The sequence below is a fragment of the Cricetulus griseus genome, chromosome 4 (assembly GCF_003668045.3).
Source record: "Cricetulus griseus strain 17A/GY chromosome 4, alternate assembly CriGri-PICRH-1.0, whole genome shotgun sequence".
Taxonomy (NCBI): domain Eukaryota; kingdom Metazoa; phylum Chordata; class Mammalia; order Rodentia; family Cricetidae; genus Cricetulus; species Cricetulus griseus.
The window spans coordinates 229205047-229224021 of NC_048597.1; the positions used below are offsets into that span (position 1 = coordinate 229205047).

Below are 18975 nucleotides of genomic sequence, written 5' to 3' on the forward strand. Positions count from 1 at the left end.
CTCTTCATGAAGATTATCCATATTGTTTAATAAGTTACCATCTAAAGACTTTATATTCTAATTTTTTCTGTAAATGGGAAATTTTCAATATTTAAAATTGCTATTATTTCTTATGAAAGAAAACAAATGGTTTTTATATAAAATTTATAAATGCCTCCTAAGTTTTTTTTGAGACAGGATTTTATTATTCTGTAGCCCTGGCTGTTTTAGAACTTATTCTGTAGTCCAGGATGGCCTAAGACTCACAGATACCCGCCTGCTACAATGTCTAACTTCCTATTGCTTTTAATATTTATCTTACTGATTTTAAGTATGTAAGCCTCTATGTCTGCAGTCGAGATAAGTCTGCCTCTCCCAGTATGTGGCCTTCTTGGTTCTCCAGAATGAAGCTGACCATCAAAGGGCTGCTTCACATGGAGCACCAGGGAGCTTGGAGGAGGCGGGGCTTCAGGCAAATGCACATCTGTCTTGTTACCTACCACGGGACAGTGAGCCCAGCCGCCTGGGGACCCGATTCTCTTGTCTCCTCTTCTGGGGTGAGCCCCCCACATCAGTCACAGCACTCTAATATGGGGGTCTCCATCTGCAACACTGCCCTGAGAGTCCTCACTCCTATCAGAGGGCCAGCTAGGGTGGGGCCTCTTCACATTTCCCCCTCCAATTCCCCAAATACTGTGGGCCCAAGAGGTGCTGAACTTAAAATTAGTCCCTGAAAAGATGCTGCCCGATTCATGACCTGGGTGCTTAAACTGAGTTATCTCACTGGAGGTAAATCACTCTGAGCACCTAGAAAATCAACAGTGGTGAAGTATAGCATAAGCATCCCTACCCCCTATTCTCTCTGTCTCTCTGTCTCTCTCTCTCTACTGGTAGAACATGGAAACCATCTTCAGGGCATTCTCTGTGGCGCTGCCCACAGGTTTTCCAGCCTCTCTTGGTCTGGAAGGTACTATTCAGGATTCCTTTTTTCTGGCTTCTCCTCGATAGTGTTTCTATGACAGGCAGCTCTGGAATGATTCTTAGAAACCTGTTTTGTTCTTTTGCTCCATTGCCCGGATACTTCTGCTGGCTTAGCCTTGCCCTTTAAACCCATTTCTTGCTGACATTATAGGACCTGAGTGGGGCCACCCCATCCTCTAATGGAGTCCTCTGTGTTTATTTAACTGGCAGTTCAATGCTGAAGGAAACACAGAGTGACTTGAACCCTGTGCTAGAGGGTCACTCTGATAATGCTCCCAAGCTCATGGCTCTCACCTGCTGCTTGAGTGCCTCCAAGGATTCGAATTCCAATCTGGCCAGTTTCATCTGGATATGCCGTGGTTTATCAGGGATGGCAAATGCAAGTATGAACTTCAGAGCCAAGAGGGCATGCTGCAAAGACAAAGACCTCACGTTGATACCATCACCCACATGTTTTAGCAGACAAGTTTGATCCTAAAGAACTGGGAACTCTTTCTGTCAATTTTTAGAGACTCTTGAATGAGTGGCCTCTGACATATCAAAGGCCAACAAGGCCAGGAGTTGTACTGGCCCACTCTGGTGGGGTCCATCCAGCAGTTACTAGCGTATTTTGCTTTACTCTTTTAAAATAAGTTGTTGTACACACATCGATACCATGTGCCACTCTTGGTGCTCTGTAGAAAAGTAAAGTCTATTCCAAAGCCTTCCACAAAATGTTTTGACCTGTTGTGCATTAATGGGCAATGTGTTTAGTATGTGGCATCCCTCAGCAGCTACATTTTGTGGCCACCACCACACAGCTGTAAGGCAGCCTGAGTCACAGGCGTAAGTGCCTTGGAGTCTCCACACCCCCCTGGTGTCTGCTGTGGTTTCTTTCACGACAAGATAATCGTTAAACATTGATGGGCTGATTGCAATCTTAAACTGTTCTCCCTGCACACAGCAGCGGGGGCAGATTGCCGTGTGCCCTTCCAGACACTAGCAATCAAGGACCATTCTCCTTCTCCTCTAGCATCATTCAGAAGTGGCCCATACACACATGAGATTTACAGTCAGGTGGACAGACAGCATTGCCTCTCATGGATCCCACACAGCAAATGCACAGCCCCACCCAAAAGACTTTCCACAAACCCAGCAATGCCTGGTGTCTTGTGAATAGGTTCAACACCCTCAGATATCTGAATCATCAAAGAACAAAACCTGTGTGGGGAAAGCATGGCTAACGACAATCTTTAAAGGTAAGAAAGAAATAGAAGGTGGTGAAGACATCAGCAAGAGACAGACAGCTTAAGATGAGTTACACTTACTGTTGACAGGAAAACAGATGGAGGAAAATGAATTCCTTACTGCAAGATTTCAAAAGATGGAGGAGACATAAACAGTGATAGGAAGGGGAGGAGGGTGGGGAGCACAGGAGGGGGAGGAGGGTGGGGAGCACAGGAGGGGAGGAGGGTGGAGAGCACAGGAGGGGGAGGAGGGTGGGGAGCATAGGAGGGGAGGAAGGTGGGGAGCACAGGAGGGGGAGGAGGGTGGGGCACAGGTGGGGGCACAGGAGGGGGAGGAGGGTGGGGAGCACAGAGGGGGAGGAGGGTGGGGAGCACAGGAGGGGGAGGAGGGTGGGGAGCACAGGAGGGGGAGGAGGGTGGAGAGCACAGGAATCAGCACTGTGCTGGACTGAGCATGCAGAAACTGGAAGATGTAGAAACGACTGGTTCCCAGCCAGATCCTGCACTGACAGTGATCTGGATGACTTGGGACAGGAGGGCTGGGCGGCCTTGACCTCACTATGGCTGCCTAGGTCAATACCATCAGATGCTTAGGCAGACAAGAACAGAAAACAGCACTGGTTGTTAGTTCTCATGCAGTGTAGAGGAGTTGAGACTGAATATAATCTACAAAGGGTAGACCAGCAATGAGAAGAGCCAGGTTGTACATTGTTCTACATGTGGACTGGGGTACATCACACAAGAAGCAAGTTAGCAGATGAGGAGGACCATCCTGGAGTTTGCAGCTGGAGCCACACCTACCCCTAGTCCATCCAGCCTCTCCCAACAAATCCCCACACTTATTTGTGTCCCTCAATTCTTGGTAGGAATCGAAACAAAGTTCCTCTGAGGCCTGAGTTTCCCTTGGGTGCACAGCATTTGGGAGGGACATGGAACCATCTCCGGTTGGTTCCCCGTCTTTACAGGATATACTCTGCCAGGCTCCTGGCCTTACTGATCAAGTCTGACCATTTGCTCAGAAAACAACTTGTAACTTGGAGAATCTGGAACGGGTCACCTGGCTGGCCACTGCTGAGCTAGCAGCCTCTAGCCCGGCTTAGTTCCTAGTCTGCCAGGACTGACTCCCTGCATCAGCACCCAACAGTCTCACTCACTTAAAGAAGAGCTGATGTGGAACAGGACATATCTGAGGGAAAATGCACTCCAAATGGAGGGTTGGATGGAAGGAGCCTGTCTATGAAAGAGGTGGTGTTTTTATGAGCCATGACCCTAGCTATTCATCATCGTGGCCCTTTGTTTTTAAGTTGGGTGCTTTGATGTTTTAGAGACAAGCTTTCACTATCCAGCCATGCTGGTCTCAGAACTCATGACTTGAGAGTTCCAACCGTCCGTGGGGTGACAGCTGTGTGCCACCAACACCAGACTCCAGCAGCATTTTCTAAAAAGTAAAACTCTCAAAACTGTATCCTAAACAAAAGAGAAAAGAAGTGGTGTGTGAGGGGGTCAAGTGGGAATTTTAAAACTAGTAAAAAGTTGGTTCAGCACAACAGTTTGATTAAGCAGTGTTTACAGAAAAGAGTAAGAAAAGCAGAAAGACAGGGCCACAGGAAACCGAGCTGAGTCCAACACCTCCCTCTGCTGACCACCAGCAAGCAGGCTGTCTCATTTCACTGCAGGATTGCATGGGGAACCCTGGGAGTCTCCAGCCGGGAGCCTAGGGAGTGGGGCCTTTTTTTTTTTTTTTTTTTTTTTCTGTGAGAACTACAATTTGGGTTTCATCAGAGCAGTAGCTGTATTTTCCTAGCAGCGTGTGCTCAGCCCCTTGGCTTCTGAAACAAAACACAAATCAGAGTTGAATTCTTGGAATCCTGAGAAGGGAATTTGACTCCTACAGGGCTTGCCGTGTGTGCAGCAACCTCAATCCAACCCAAGAAACTTCCTCAGAAAAATAAAAACCTTCTTGATCATCAGAAAAATTACCAAATGTAGTCAGATATCCACCCTGCATATACCTGCAGCACTGACCACGCCCACTTGGGCATGGTCACAGGTGAGGATATGATGGAGAGTGAGTTTAGGTTTGAGGTCTGGGCAGATGGCTTGCTCTTGCCTGTGCAGATCCTGAAAGTGGGAACCTGCAGCGGCCATCTGCTTTTTGTGTAAGAGACTTCTCCCCAAAATAAATTACATTTAACCTATATTTGAACCTAGTCCTGTGAATCACCATCTATGCCTCCGAAGACAGATGCTAATTTATAAAGAGCTTGAAAAATAACAAATGGGTAACTTCCTTTACCCATTGGTAATGTTCTGTAGTCATTTTTATATTTTTATCTTTTAATTTCATCAGATTTATTTTAATATGTCTAAGTGTTTTGTCTGTATAAATGTCTGTGTACCACATGCAGGTCTGGTGTCCTCAGAGGTCAGAAGAGGGCACCAGATGTCCTGAAACTGGAATTGTAGATGGTTGTGAGGCACCATGTGGGTGCTGGCTGAGAACTGAACCCAGGACTTCTGCAAGAGCAGCAAATCCTCTTAACTGCTGCTCCATCTCTCCAGTTCCTGCTTTTAAATTTTAAATTCCACTTTCCTGTACCCCTCCCTTCATACTTCTGTAAGTTACTTACTTATGCACCTATAAGTTACCCATACACTCGCCGGTTCATCAACCTAGACATGGGTAGAACTGTTGTTTTGCTTGCTGCTGTACCACATATGGGGTTAGCAGAAAGTCATTTGTTCTCATCCCCCAGGCGAAAGTCACAACAAAATGTCACACAGTTTGTCTTTGTGAGATAATGAACAAAGCTCCTTTGGAGTTTAAAGGGTGTTCATGGTGTCTTCTACCTGGTTAGAGATGGGGCAGGGGCCAGAGGCTAGGGGCCAGGGCAGGGACCAGGGTGCAAGGGGAGGGGGCCAGGGACGAGGGCAGGGGGCAAGGCCAGGGCAGGGGGCAGGGGCCAGGGGGCAGAGACCAACGGCCATCAAGTTGTGTCCATGAAACCTGTTTGGTTAGCAAATCTGTTAGGGACAACTTGTCATATCAAACTTCCTGGGCCCTAATGGGGCAACACAAGGCGTTCCTTCTCTCCCTGATTGTGGGGCACATGGACTTGTCTGTCCTCTGAAGCAAACTAGGTGCTATGACTCCTGCTCCATCTCCCTTCACTCCCAGTGCGTGACAGAGCCCAGGAAGCTCAGGGGCATGCAGGGAGGGAGGCAGGGCAGCATCCTTTCATGCAAAGCATGCTGCTGCACGTCTGCTGTAGGATGCAGTGCTGTCAGAGCTCGTGGCTTCCACAGGCTGCACAGTGGGACGTCCATGGCCCCTCACTCTCCCATGCTTCTATGTGAAGCCCTCTGGCTGACACCAAGTGGACAGTGACCAGTGACCAGTGACCAGAGGAGAGCAAAGGCAGGTACAACAGCGCCCATGCTTAGACATGGACACGGCAATCCATGAATCTTCTTTTCCTCAGGTTTCTGTCATTCCTACAGGTGTAAGATATAGAGGTGGTCATTTAAAAAGTCACCCCCATGGCCACCTCAGCTCAGTTTGGGCCTCCAGGTATCAGTTAAAGCAGTCTACCTGCCATCTATTTTTCAGAAGAAAAATATTACTGGGATGAATGCTTATGTCCTTCAGTAGCACACCTAAAAATCAGACCAGGTCTGTTTATAAACAAAGAGAAAGTGGGCCAGAGACACAGCTCAGTGTGCTTGTCCAACACGCACAAAACCCTGGATTTGATCCCAAGGGCTGCAAGGAAATAAGAGGAAAAATCTTTTCTGAGTTTTTGTGTGAGGAGGGTGCATGTGTGAGCTTGCTTGTATGGGTGTATATGTGTGCTCATGTGTGTGTGCGTGTGCATGTATGTGCTGGTGTGTGAACACGTGTGAGGGATAACCTCAGTGTCTTCCTTGGACTGTATCCACCTTTCTTTTTTGAGACAGTATAGCTCACTGGCCTGAAGCTTGCCAAGTAGACTGGTCTGGCTGACAAGGGAGCACCAAGGATCTACTGGATCCCTCCCCACTGCTGGGATCATATCATACCTACACGCCTGGTTCTCCCATGTGGGCTACAGGGAGCACCTCACTGACTGGGCTGCCTCCTAAGCCCCACCTTTGAAAGTCTTCAATCTAACACTGGGCATCTGCATAGACAGATGTTTATTTATTCATTTCTGAGTCCCATTTGGATCCTAGGTCTTGAATGAAGGTGAAACAAGCACAAGAATCACAAAACCCTGCAGCATGTGAGGAGTGTATGCCCAGGGGTCCTCCAGGCACTGCTGCAGCTGCTGATTCATGACACGGAAGGGGAAAAGCAAAGGGGTGTGTCTAACATTTTAAAAGCCACTTAAATGTGTGCTATACATCGAAGTAATTAATTTCTTTAAATAGAAATGGATGTGCATCACTTCGCCTGCTCCTCAGATAACTTAGTTGGCTCTCTCCCTGGCAACCTGGTGCTCAGCAGATGCAGAAAGCCACCAACACCTGCAGAGTCATTAGGAGAAAAGGAAAGGACACTATAAAAATAGATTCACAGACGCTAGGGTTTATAATTAATGGCAATTTCCACCTCACTTCTGAATGCCACCTTTTAGTTAAAACATGAATATTTTAAGGCTCCAAAAGTTGCACACACAGATTTGCCTAAAAGTCTGCTCACTGAGAGCATCTCCTCACCTGGAAGGGCATGGGGCTGTGCCCGGGGGCAGAAAGGGCAGAAATGATGCACTGTGTGCAACCAGGAGAAGCAATGAACCAGATGTATACACAGGGATAAACATGATACTGAGTGAAGAAGAGTGAGCCATTCAGAACCCCAAACCCTGATCGTATATCCAGTCTTCCCTGCCTCTACAGAACTTAAATAAGTGCATGGGTGATGGACAGACAGGACATACACTACAGGCACTAGTGTGGTGCCCGTACAGGAAGAGGAAATGAGTGAAAAATGCCTGTGCCATAGATCAAGGAGCAGAGCCAGAAGGGTCAGCAGACCTGAGGGGGTGCTGGTCTAAGGGAGAGATACACACAGCATTCTTGTGAATGGAACAGCAGCGTCAAAGCTTCCTAGTATTTGTTACTTGTAAGTCTTGCTTAGAGCCATTTATGACATTCCATGATGAGGCAGGCACACAACAGAACGTCACCATTTTGTAAGCCTGACATCTGTTGGCACCATCATTATCTCAATTTGTGGATGGGATTTAATGGGAGCTACGATAAGCCGTCAACAGTGAAACCAGCTAATGCAGAATCTGATGAGGGTGTGGCTTCAATCACACTGATATAATCCAGAGAGAAAGGGGCCAGGCAGATGGCTTAGTTGGGGAAAGTAACTGCTGTGTGGAGATGAGGATCCAAGTTCAGGACCCCACATCCCATGGTCCTGCATATCCAGGTGCAGCACAGATCCTGGGGCTTGCTGAGCAGTCAGCCCAGCTAAAACAGCCAGAGACCCTGCCTCAAAGAACGAGAGAAAAAGAGTTCATGACCTTGATGCGCACACACAGGTGGATGCACCCACAGACACACGCGCACACACACATACACACACACACACACACACACGTACCCACAGACACACATGTATACACACACATACACACACACATACACACATGTACCCACAGACACACATGTATACACACACATACACACACACATACACACATGTACCCACAGACACACATGTATACACACACACACACACACACATATCCCACACACACACACATGTACACACACATACATACACACATGTACCCACAGACACACATGCACGCACGTGCGCGTACCCACAGACACACATGTACACACACACACACACACACACACACATACCCCCCCCACACACACATGTACACACACATACATACACACATGTACCCACAGACACACATGCACGCACGTGCGTGTACCCACAGACACACATGTACACACACACACACACACACACACATATCCCACACACACACACATGTACACACACATACATACACACATGTACCCACAGACACACATGCACGCACGTGCGCGTACACACACACACACACACACACACACACACAGGTGGATGCACAGGCAAATGTGCCACAAACACACACACACAACATATTATCCCCCCCACAAACACACACACAACATATTATCCCCCCCCACGCAAAAGCCAACAACAACAACAAAACCCTCCATAGTTCAGTGTCATATAATGGCAAATCCTCGCTGTGTTTCCTTTAAACCAGGAGCAAAGCAAGGGCATCGCATCCCCTAGAAGCTGTAGCCAGTGCATCCAGGCCAGCAAAGACAGACCTGGAGAACAGGAAGGAGAGATGGTCTTCATCTGCACGTGGCTAGGCAGTGGTGTGCGTAGAGGCCCCTAAGTTTTACTGCATGCAGATCACACTACTATTATTGACCGGCAGAGCCAGCAGGGTTGTGGAATGCAAAGTCAACACAAAAATAAAACCTTCAGCCAAGCAATTAAAATTGAAAATGAGTATGTGCTCATCTATGAGAGAAACTGGTGAGTTTAGTACAAATCCTGTAGAAAAGAACTGTAAAGCCAAAGGAATGGCTGGGTGGACAAGGGTGTCTGCCACATTGCCATGCAAGCCTGGCCACTCAGGCTGGAGCCCCAGGTCTCACAGTGGAAGAAGAGAACTGACTCCCGAAAGTTGACATCTGACCTTCACAAACATACTCACCCTTTCTTTCTCTCTCACACGCAAACACAACCATAACAATGAAAATCTATAGAGTCCTGCTGTGTGGCTAAAAGAACCCTATGGAAATAGGCACACAATCTTCTTGGATTTGGTATTGTTAAAAAGTCAATCATCTTCTTCAAATGGAACTACTAAAGCAATGCAGTCCTAAAAATATTGTGGGGGTAAAAGTGGCATATTAATTTAAAAAAATAATATGAAAATGCAGAGGATGGGAACTAGAAAAACAACTGGAGAAAACAGCAAAGCATGGGAGGGTTTGTACCTTTGAAATGAATGCCAAAAGCCACATCAATTACAAGGTAAGAGTCAGAACAAACAGAGTATGGTATTCAGTTCTAAACCAGGGCTGGAGAGACTGCTTAATGGATGCAGAGATCACGGTCTGCTCTCCCTGAGGACCCAGATTTGACTCCCAGCACCACACTGCAGCTTACAACTGTCTGTGACTTTAGTTCCAGGGCATCCAACACCCTCTTCTGGCCTCCACAGAGACACATATGCACACAATACATAGACATACATGTAGGAAAAACACCCATATACATTTAAAAAAAACTAAAAGAGAGAAAAAAAGAAAGTTCTAACATTTAAAATTATTAACACATACTCAGAAAAAAAGATGTCAAGGAATCAGTGAGTACAAAGGGTCTTTCTAACAAATGGTAGAGAAATAACCAGATAAAACACAGCCCTACTCCTATCTCAGCCACAAGCAAAGTTAACAGGAAATGGCTCATAACAAAATGACACCAATCCTGGGGCTACTAGAAGAAAGTCTGTGGGAGGGGTAGTCAGACATTTCTAAAGCAAGATGTAATAAAACAATAATCACACACACACACACAATTGATGGGGAGTGGTCTTCTGTAGATGCTTCTCTTATTGGTTGACGAATAAAACACTGTGGCCAATAGGGCAGCATGATAGGTGGGTCTAGGAGATGAGGAGGATCTCCTAGGCAGAGGGAAACTCGATGTAGACCCACAAGGGAGTAAGAGGCCTGAACCACATGGAAATACTTACATTGATAGAAATGGGTTAGAAATTAAGTCAGAGCTAGCCAATAAGAAGCCCTAGACATTGGCCAACAGCATTATAATTAATATAGTGTCTTGTGTGTTATTTGGGGGCTCTGAGGTGGCTGTGGAACTGGGCGGGAACACTGTAACACACAATGACAAATTAAGGTTTACTAACAATTAAATTCTTGTCTTCAAAAATTTTTGTCTTTTGTCTTCATCAAGTCCGTGAGAAACCAGGCACAGACTAGGGACACACTTGCAACGTCTGCTTTGGGACTGGGCACATTAAAGAACAAACAAGAACTCTAAACCTCACCTATGGAAAGAACAGTCTAAGACGATAACATTGTTTTAAGACATTGTTCACACATACAAAATGCTAGGGAGAACATGGAGAAACTCAAAACACTGCTGGTCACCAAGTCAATGTAAACCAACTACAAGGAAAATCACCCTGTATCCACAAGAAAGGCTGAAACCCAAACAAAGCAAAAGAAAATGATGAACAAGTACTGCAAGGCTTGGGGCACGTGGAACTCTTGATTACTGGTGGAAAAATGCTAAAGTCACCCTGGGAAGCAGTCTGGCAAGTTCCCATAGAGCTGAAGGAGTATTTACCATGAAGTATGGCAATTCCCCTGTGGTGTGTTCTCTGCAGCCTCATCTACGGTGGCACGAGCATCTGAGCGCTATATGGGATGCATGAATAAGAAAATTATGGTGTATTCATACAACACCATAGACTGTTTAGAAAATAAACAAACTACACACATTGATGGATTGCCAAAGCCTCATGGTGAATAAAAAAGTCAATTATAAAGACTATATGTGTTGATATTCCATTGATAAGTAGAAGCGATTGTTTTCTACAGCATTTAAAAAACAAAGAACCAAAATGGACATCACCTGACAGTGACAACCTATGCTGAGACTGTCTGGGGAACGTAGGTAATCCCTAGAGTGATGGAATGTTCTAAGTGTGTCTGTGGCCAGGGCTGCATACAATTGTCAAGGCCAGTCAAACCAAACATCCTATTTATTCTATGTGAGTTATTACCCCATAAAACTGGAGAATGTCTCAGGGAAACAGAGTGACACAGTGAAGCTCAGCTGGTCTCATTCAACAGCAATCGTGTTAACCACATTGCCGGGATAACCAGGGTCAGAGGCAGAGGAAATCTAGGGCTTCACCATCAACATGGTGTCATAAAACTCAAAGGAGAAACAATGGTACTTGCCTATTTTATCACAGTGATAGCACTCTGCAGTTCAGTTCTCATCTGTGCACAAGGAGACAGAACACAAGCACTCTAGGTCACACCTCAGGCTTTATGAACCTTTTCCATCCACAGCTGCGATTCTTACAGTAGAGTTAGCCACTTCCCTGTTCTGGCCATAATATGCCCTGTTTTTTACATTTGCAGACATTGTGTGTTGTTTTAAAGTACAGCTGTAGGCTGCACTAGTGGCAGGTAGTTCTCAATGATTGGAACAGTGATCAATCTACTCCACAAGTTGGCTCTCCAGCTCCTCTACTGCTCTGGTTACCATCATGTCCCAGGGCGGGGTTCTGTGCCAGATCATGGGCTCATCTTTGACCCAGATGCTGGCCTGCTGCTGCAGAGTCAATTCTGGGGGATGGGAGGTACAGTGAGGGGGCACAGGCTGTGTGGAGGACCTGAGTGCTACCTGGCTTATTTGCATATAGAAGAGTCTAGAATTCTGGGAACTTGTATAGCTAAAAGCAGCTGACAGTATCTCTGCCACAGCCTCAACTGTGTTGATGTGGGATCTCCTCTGCCAGATCAATTAGCCCCTTAAGTTCCAATTCATTTCCCACAAAGTTTCAGGACATGCACACCGTAGAGACAGATTCTTGCCAAAGCACTTGCTGTAGTCCACCGGCTGGCAGTCCGTAGTGCAGTCCTGAGTGTCTGCACTGCCCCATGCACTGGTTTTCTCAACTGTCACTGGAATCACCTATTCAGGGCTCCTAGCATCCTAGGCTTTTTCAAAAACACTTCCAAATTATCCCAGTTTCTCCCACAAAAAAGCTTAAGAACCACAGTGTCTCAGGTTGGTCACAGAAATGAGCCCCTGAAGCCTGTTTTCTGTATTTGTTACTTTTCTGTTGTTGTGATAGATACCATTTAAGTGAGGAGATGTTTATTTTGGCTCATGCATTCAGAGGCTTAGCTATCATGGTTGGTAGCCCATGGTGGGGCAGCTCAAGCCACATCACAGCAAGCTCAGAAGCAGAGAGCGAGACAATCAGCAGCCAGAGGACACCAGGAGCTCCCCCCCCTCATGATCTACTTCCTCCAACACGGCACCAAATACTAAAGTTTCCACAACCTTCCCCAATCCCCATCACTTGCTGTGAGCAAGCATTGAATGCAGGACCGTGTGGGTGACATTTCATATTTAATACACAGCAGAGAGTGCTATCAATCTTCACCCACTGACCACAGTATCCAAAAATCCCTACGGCATTCACATGTCTGCTGATGTCGTACTCTCTGTATGGCACAAATACTTCCCATATCACACTAGGAAGCTCTGAGAAACCAACCACCTGATGGCTGAAAGGTGATGTGCAGAGGTTTCTTCTGCATAGATGGGCAGCAAGTCAATGGGGCTAACAGACGTGGTTGGTTCCCACCCTAAGGGATATATCAGCTGTCACCACAGACTTCAAATTAAATCGTAGTTGATGACAGCTTTATTTATGATTATTACCAAAACTAGAAACCACCAAAAGAAAACCTTTCTAACAGGTGAAGGGATAAACAAGCTATGTTATGAAATATTGCCTCAGTGAGACCAAGGAGTGAGTTACTAAACCATGACAAGCCACAGAAAGTCTTAAAGGGTGCTGATGTACAAAAGTCACAAAAAGTCTACATGGTTCCAGAATTCCAGCTACACAACACTCCAGGGGCAGCAACAAGCAAGGTGGTGTGAGGTACTTTGGTGGGTTGGAAGGGCAGTGTCAATGGTGAACCATAGAAAGCTGGAGAAGCAAGCATCCTGGTGCTATCATAATGGTGGAATGTGGCATTCTGAATTTGTCAAAATCCAGGAGATAAACGATTTAACAAATGAACTCCACTGTAAACTGGACCTTAGCTGATAACAATCTGTCAATGGAGGTCATCACTGTTGAAGCAGACACCATTTATATAAGATGCAAACAGTGGGGCAACTGTGTGAATAGAGAACACATGGCTAGTCTACTTTTCTGTACATTTTTGCAAAAATAAGTTTTCTCTAAAAAATGCAAGCTAATTAAGTTATTCTGTGAGTCAAGATGGAAGAATTTTAAAGGTTACTTCTTTCAACAGACATAGTCTGATTATACAGTAATTTTCATTAAGTGTTTTTAGAAGCAGACACTAATGACTTCTCTTACATAACACCACTGAGATGACCTGCAGGTACTCAAAATAAATAAATGCTTTTCCCCAGTTGGAAACCTATTTACAGAAACATCAACCTCAAGTTTAAATAACAGCAAAAGTGCATCCAATTGAAAAGGACATTAGGTATAAATACCCCCCACCAGCTTACTTTCCCAAAATAATCTCTCTCTCTCTCTCTCTCTCTCTCTCTCTCTCTCTCTCTCTCTCTCTCTCTCTCTCTCTCTCTCTCCCTCCCTCCCTCCCCCCCCTCTTCTCTCTCTCCCTTCCTCCCTCCATCTACCCTTTTTCTTTTTTCCTTTTTTTTTGGTGTGAGTGCTCTGTTTGTATGCATGCCTACACACCAGAAGAGAACATCAGATCCCATTACAGATGGCTAAAAGTGAGCCACTATGTGGTTGCTGGGAATTAAACTCAGGACCTATGAAAGAGCAACCAGTGCTCTTAACCACTGAGCCATCTTTCCAGGCCCAATATTTTAGATTTTGAAGCAAGGATAAAGTTTCAAAAAGATTAAAATTCAATGTGTAGGAAACAGAATATTGTTTCCAAATCTCAATATTTTTATACTTGATCTGAAACTCATCATGCCCTCGCTGCAAGGGCTGGGAGACTCGGGGCCTTCGAGTGCACATAATGGCACAGTCTATCTGCGATCAAGGTTCTTGACATTTCTATGCTGATTATGCCCACAAAAGCCTGCAGCTGCTAACATTGTTCTATTTAGCAATGATGTGCCGACAGCAGTGCGAGAGAGAGCTGCTATGTCCAGTACTGCACTGAAACTCAGGCTCCTGTGACCTGCCCTGTGCCGTCTTCCCCTGCTCTATGCAATTGTCCACTCTGTCTCCACTTCCTGCCTCATCCATGATCTTGCTTGGCTTCCTACTAGCTCCCCAGTCCTTGAGGAAGCCACTGCCATGCATGTGAGTGACACCAAGGGAGCTTTACTCTGGACCAATGCATTCTTTCTATCCCCACACCATGTGTCACTCCCTAAAACTTCTCACTCAGACACAGCATAGTATCAACTTACAGGGAAAGCAACCCAGACTCTTCAAATATAAACAGTCATTTTACTCAAGAAGACTGCAGATGACAAGTCACTTGGTCAGTACTCAAATGCAGGTAAATTCAGTGACACCTAGTAGAAAGCTCAAGTAACTGACAGCACCAAGTGCTGACAAGGACTTGGGTCAACTGAGTCACACATTGCTGGTGGGAACACAGAACACATGCCTGGATGAAAAGCCACTGGAAGTTTATTTAAACATCAAATGTCCCTTCTATCTGACGTGGCAATTCCACTCTCACGGGTTTACATGAGTGAAATGAAAACCTATGTTCATAGAAAGTATATTGATTCAAAGTCACAAATAACCAAACAGAACTAAAGCATCCCCCGTCTTCAGAATATATAAACACATGAGAAACCATCTCCTATCCACCAACAAAAGACACCAACCATTGATAAATGTAGTGAAGTGCAAAAATGAAAATGCATTTGCCAAGAGAATTAACAGCCATATCTCCCCAGCAGGGCTCTGAAAGTACAGAGACCGCTCGGATCTTCGGTGCTGCGTTTTCTTTACCCAACTTAAGAAGACACCTACCAGCTAGTATTAGCCACCCAATACATTCAAACCAGGGCATCTATGGTAGGTGGGAGAGCTTACCTATCGCACAAATTATTACAAGATAACTGTGGCTAACAGAGGCCACTGGTCTGTATCAAGGGGATCTCAGCACCAGCCTAAGTCAAGGGGAGACAAGAGTCCAAATTCAAATCCCAACCCTACCTCATTTCCACCCAGCAGACTCCAGCTTGGAAGACTCAGAAGCAAGCCACCCCAACATTTTCATTTTATTCAACTCTACTTCTGTTTTCCCCTTTCCCTCTCCACTTCTTGTATCCAGCTCACAGACTATTTATTGATGTATCCAGCTCACATACTATTGATTGATGTATCCAGCTCACATACTATTTATTGATGTATCCAGCTCACAGACTATTTATTGATGTATTTACCCTAAGTGATCTCTAACTTCATAGTACACTCCACTGTTGCTGGAGTTTCTTATCCTGCCAGGTCGAACCACCCTTCTTAACCCCCAAATACACACATGGATGCTACATTGATTATTAAACTGTTGGCTGATGGCTAGGGCTTCTTATTGGCTAGCTCTCTCTTAATTATTAACCCATTTCTGTAAATCTATGTATTTCCATGTGGTCTGATCTTACCAGAGAAGGGTCTGGACCTATTACTCCTTCCTCCACCAAATGGTGTCTCTTTGAGGTCTCTCTCCGCCTACCTTTCCCAGAATTCTCCTCATCTCCTAGCCTCTATTGGCCAAACAGTGTTTTATTCATCAACCAAAAAGAGAAACATAGATACAGAAGGACATTCCCCACCACTCCACAGTCCTGTTGCCATTTTCTGCTCTGTGCTGGCTGGTGGTGTGCTTAGAGGATGGAAGAAACTTTAAGTATGGCTACGCCTTGTTCCGTTGGGTGCCATTGCTGTTATTTCAGTTTGTTTCGTGCTCTGAGTTGTACCAGCAAGTGAACCCTCAAGAGTAAAATGATTCCTAAATAAAATGGGAAGACATATTCAAACAATCAGATGTACCAAACATACGCAGGAACATGAGAAACATGAAAAGCATGGCAGCAGAATTCCTCTAGAATATAGGAACTCCTCAGTATACATCATAAAGTCAGCCACACTGAAACAGGCAATGGGCCAGACGATGAATTCAAAAACCCCACTTGTAAAATGGTCAACAACTTCCTGGAAGATAAAAGCAAGAAAAGGAAGGAAATAAGGAAATTAACTCAGAACCCAGAGAAGAGCATAACATGGATTAAAAAAAAGAAAAGTGTCACAGATAAGGTAGCTGCAATATGGATGAAGAAGTCAGTATCGTGTGAAAGAAATTCATCAAGAAAATTAAAATTTTGAAAAGAATAAAAAATATTGGACATTTAAAGCTCACTGAGCCAAATAACACAGAGAAAGCATCAGCAACAAACTCAATCTAGCACAAGAAAGACTCAGGGAAAAGCTTAAAAGCAAACAAAACTACATTTAGGCAACACTTTCAATCAAAAAAATAGAAGACTATGCATACCCACATGCTCAAGAAATCGGGGATATGATCAGGGAGCAAACTTAAGACTTCGTGGGATACAAAAAGGGGCCTAAATAAAAACTAGATGCTCAGAAAACCAACTCAGTGAGCCTGCAACAGCAGAAACCTCCAAATCCAAGGGAAGCAACAACCAAGCAAACACAAAAGGTATTAATGACCCCAACAAACACAACTGAGAACCTATGCATGACATCCCAGTCAAGACGCCAGGACACCAAGCAGAGATGCGACACTAACTGCAGGAGGGAAACACAGTGTGTGCAAAGTCAAACGTCAGCCACCACCAGACTTCGCAGCAAGAGTCAGAGCTATGAACACGGACTGTATGCTTAAGACTTAAACAGCTCCCAGTAAAGGCTGCCTTATCCAGAAAAGATAGGTTTTTAAGCTGGCACGGAAGTAAAGCCGCTGGACAGGGTGATGACTACATGATTGTGTAATTATTGCGTATTGTGACCATCAGTCGATGATCTCAGAAAAGCGGCCCCTGCCTAATGCTCCCTGACTCAGTTGCAGTAACTGCAGTAGCATTTTCACTTCTGAGTACTCAACTCCTGCAGTGCCTGACTCTTCTTAGAAATCTTCTGCCTCGTTACTGTGTAATTAATCATAGAGAATCAAAAAACAAAGTTATTCAAAAGAAAGCACCACAAAATAACTTCCAGTGGCATGAGGGCCGTCTTGAGCTGCAGTCCCTGCTGTAGCATCCCACTACACAGTCTCTGGGTACCACTGTGCCCTGGGAAGGGTCCTTACTTCCCCTGGACCCATTTTGGCTTTCCAATGAGCAGTCTGTGGCAGTCTGCTCATATTTACTACATTTAATTCTCAGGACACAGATGCAGCTTTCTCAGGATGGGAACATGGCTTCGTTCTTAGTGTCCTCCTGAAGTTGACCTGTCTTGTCTTTCCCTCTTTTGCATGCTATCCCAGGTAAATGCCTCAGTATCCACAGGGTGTGACAGACACCACCTCTACAGGTGAGAAGTCAAAACAGCAGGGGATTTCGTGCTCAGGAAAACTGTGCCTTGGACTCAGAGAGCTCATACCTGTGCTGACACGGGGCCCTGAACCACTGGTCACACACTGTCATGCTTTGGCCTGCTCAATGCCACTTCAAACACATTCTTCACATGTACCAGACAGCACACTGAATGAGATCTGACATTTGGCAAAGGAGGGAGAAATTAAGCCATTTTTTTTTTAAGTTTAATAGATCATTAGGAATCCAAATTCTCCCCCCCATCCCTCAACATTAGAGCATTTAAAAGCAAAGCCAAGGGCCATGTAAGGCTGCCACAGCCTCTGCTGCCCAGAAACATCTGACTGACTTCATCACACTTGTCTAAGGCCCCTGACAGCAGATGTCAGCATGCAATCAAAGCTCCCACCCAAAGGATTATATAAATGCATATTTGAGTTTAATTTTTAAAAATGTACTTCTGGAGGTAGGAGAGGCAGCTCAGCAGTTAAGAGCACTGGCTGCTCTTCCAGAGGACCTGGGTTCCATTCCCAGCAACCACACAGCAGCTCACTTTGACTGTCTAATTCCAGTTCTGGGGGACATGACACCCATTGCAAAGACCAATGCACATAAAATAAAATAAAAATTCCTTTAAAAGATTTTAAAATGTTCTTCTAAAGATGAATTTTATGGTCCAGAATAGGTGTGCTGCTCTCACAGAGGACCGGCGTTCTGTTGTCAATATCCACTGGGGGCTCACAACTGTGGGGGAAATGTTACCCACCCGCTCTTGGGGGCTGGCACAGGTGACGCTGACCACGCACACCAGGGCATGGTCAGAGTGATGTAGCATGACCTTACATATGAAGGTGGCTCTCTGGTTCACTGACCTGCCTGGTGGTACAAGACTGACTCTGTGAGTACTTTTCTAATAAACATCCGCTCATCACACTTGCTCGGACTCCATCGCCATCCGCATTTATTGGTTTCACTTTATTTGGTGGCAGGTGGGGATTTTTATTCTGAACCCGTGGGCGGGTCGTGGCTTTTGGCGGGATTTATTCCGCTGCGGCATCGGCGCCCAGGTCACTTGTCATCTTCACCCTGGCACTAACCGCCAGAGTGTTAGTGGCACCGTTTGCGCTGCGAGGAGCCCACGCGGCCCTCGCACCCGCTGCGCCCCGGCTGCCTAGAGACTTTATTCCTCCTTTGGGTCTCTGAGCCCATTCCAGCCCGGCCTAAGAACCTGCTTGGGCTCCAAACACCGTTTGGCCAGACTGCGGTTTCTACACCGTGGCTTCTGTGACTCGGGCCTGAGACTAGCCAGGCCCCTGAGCCTTCAGCGGGCCTCCTCCACTTTAGAAACCTAAGGCTCCTCCCCTTCCATGTTAGCCATGTTCGCCCTCACAGACACCGCAGGCTCGGCCCGCACAGCCCCTTGGCCCCCGCATAATACGGATAATGCTCGCTGGCAGTTGA

General features: G+C 45.8%; 1 protein-coding gene across 9 annotated transcripts in view; it reads right to left on the reverse strand.

Annotated features, from left to right (window-relative positions):
• Positions 1-18975, reverse strand: part of Ano10 (anoctamin 10) — a 111023-nt gene that overhangs the window by 23905 nt on the left and 68143 nt on the right. For 8 of the 9 annotated variants that reach the window (XM_027415467.2, XM_027415468.2, XM_027415471.2 and 5 more), the window contains one exon: positions 1255-1371. The exons of the other annotated variant lie outside the window; for it this stretch is intronic. In XM_027415467.2, coding sequence (XP_027271268.2) covers positions 1255-1371 — 117 coding nt within the window. The remainder of the gene's footprint in view (positions 1-1254; positions 1372-18975) is intronic. 9 annotated transcript variants of the gene reach the window in all.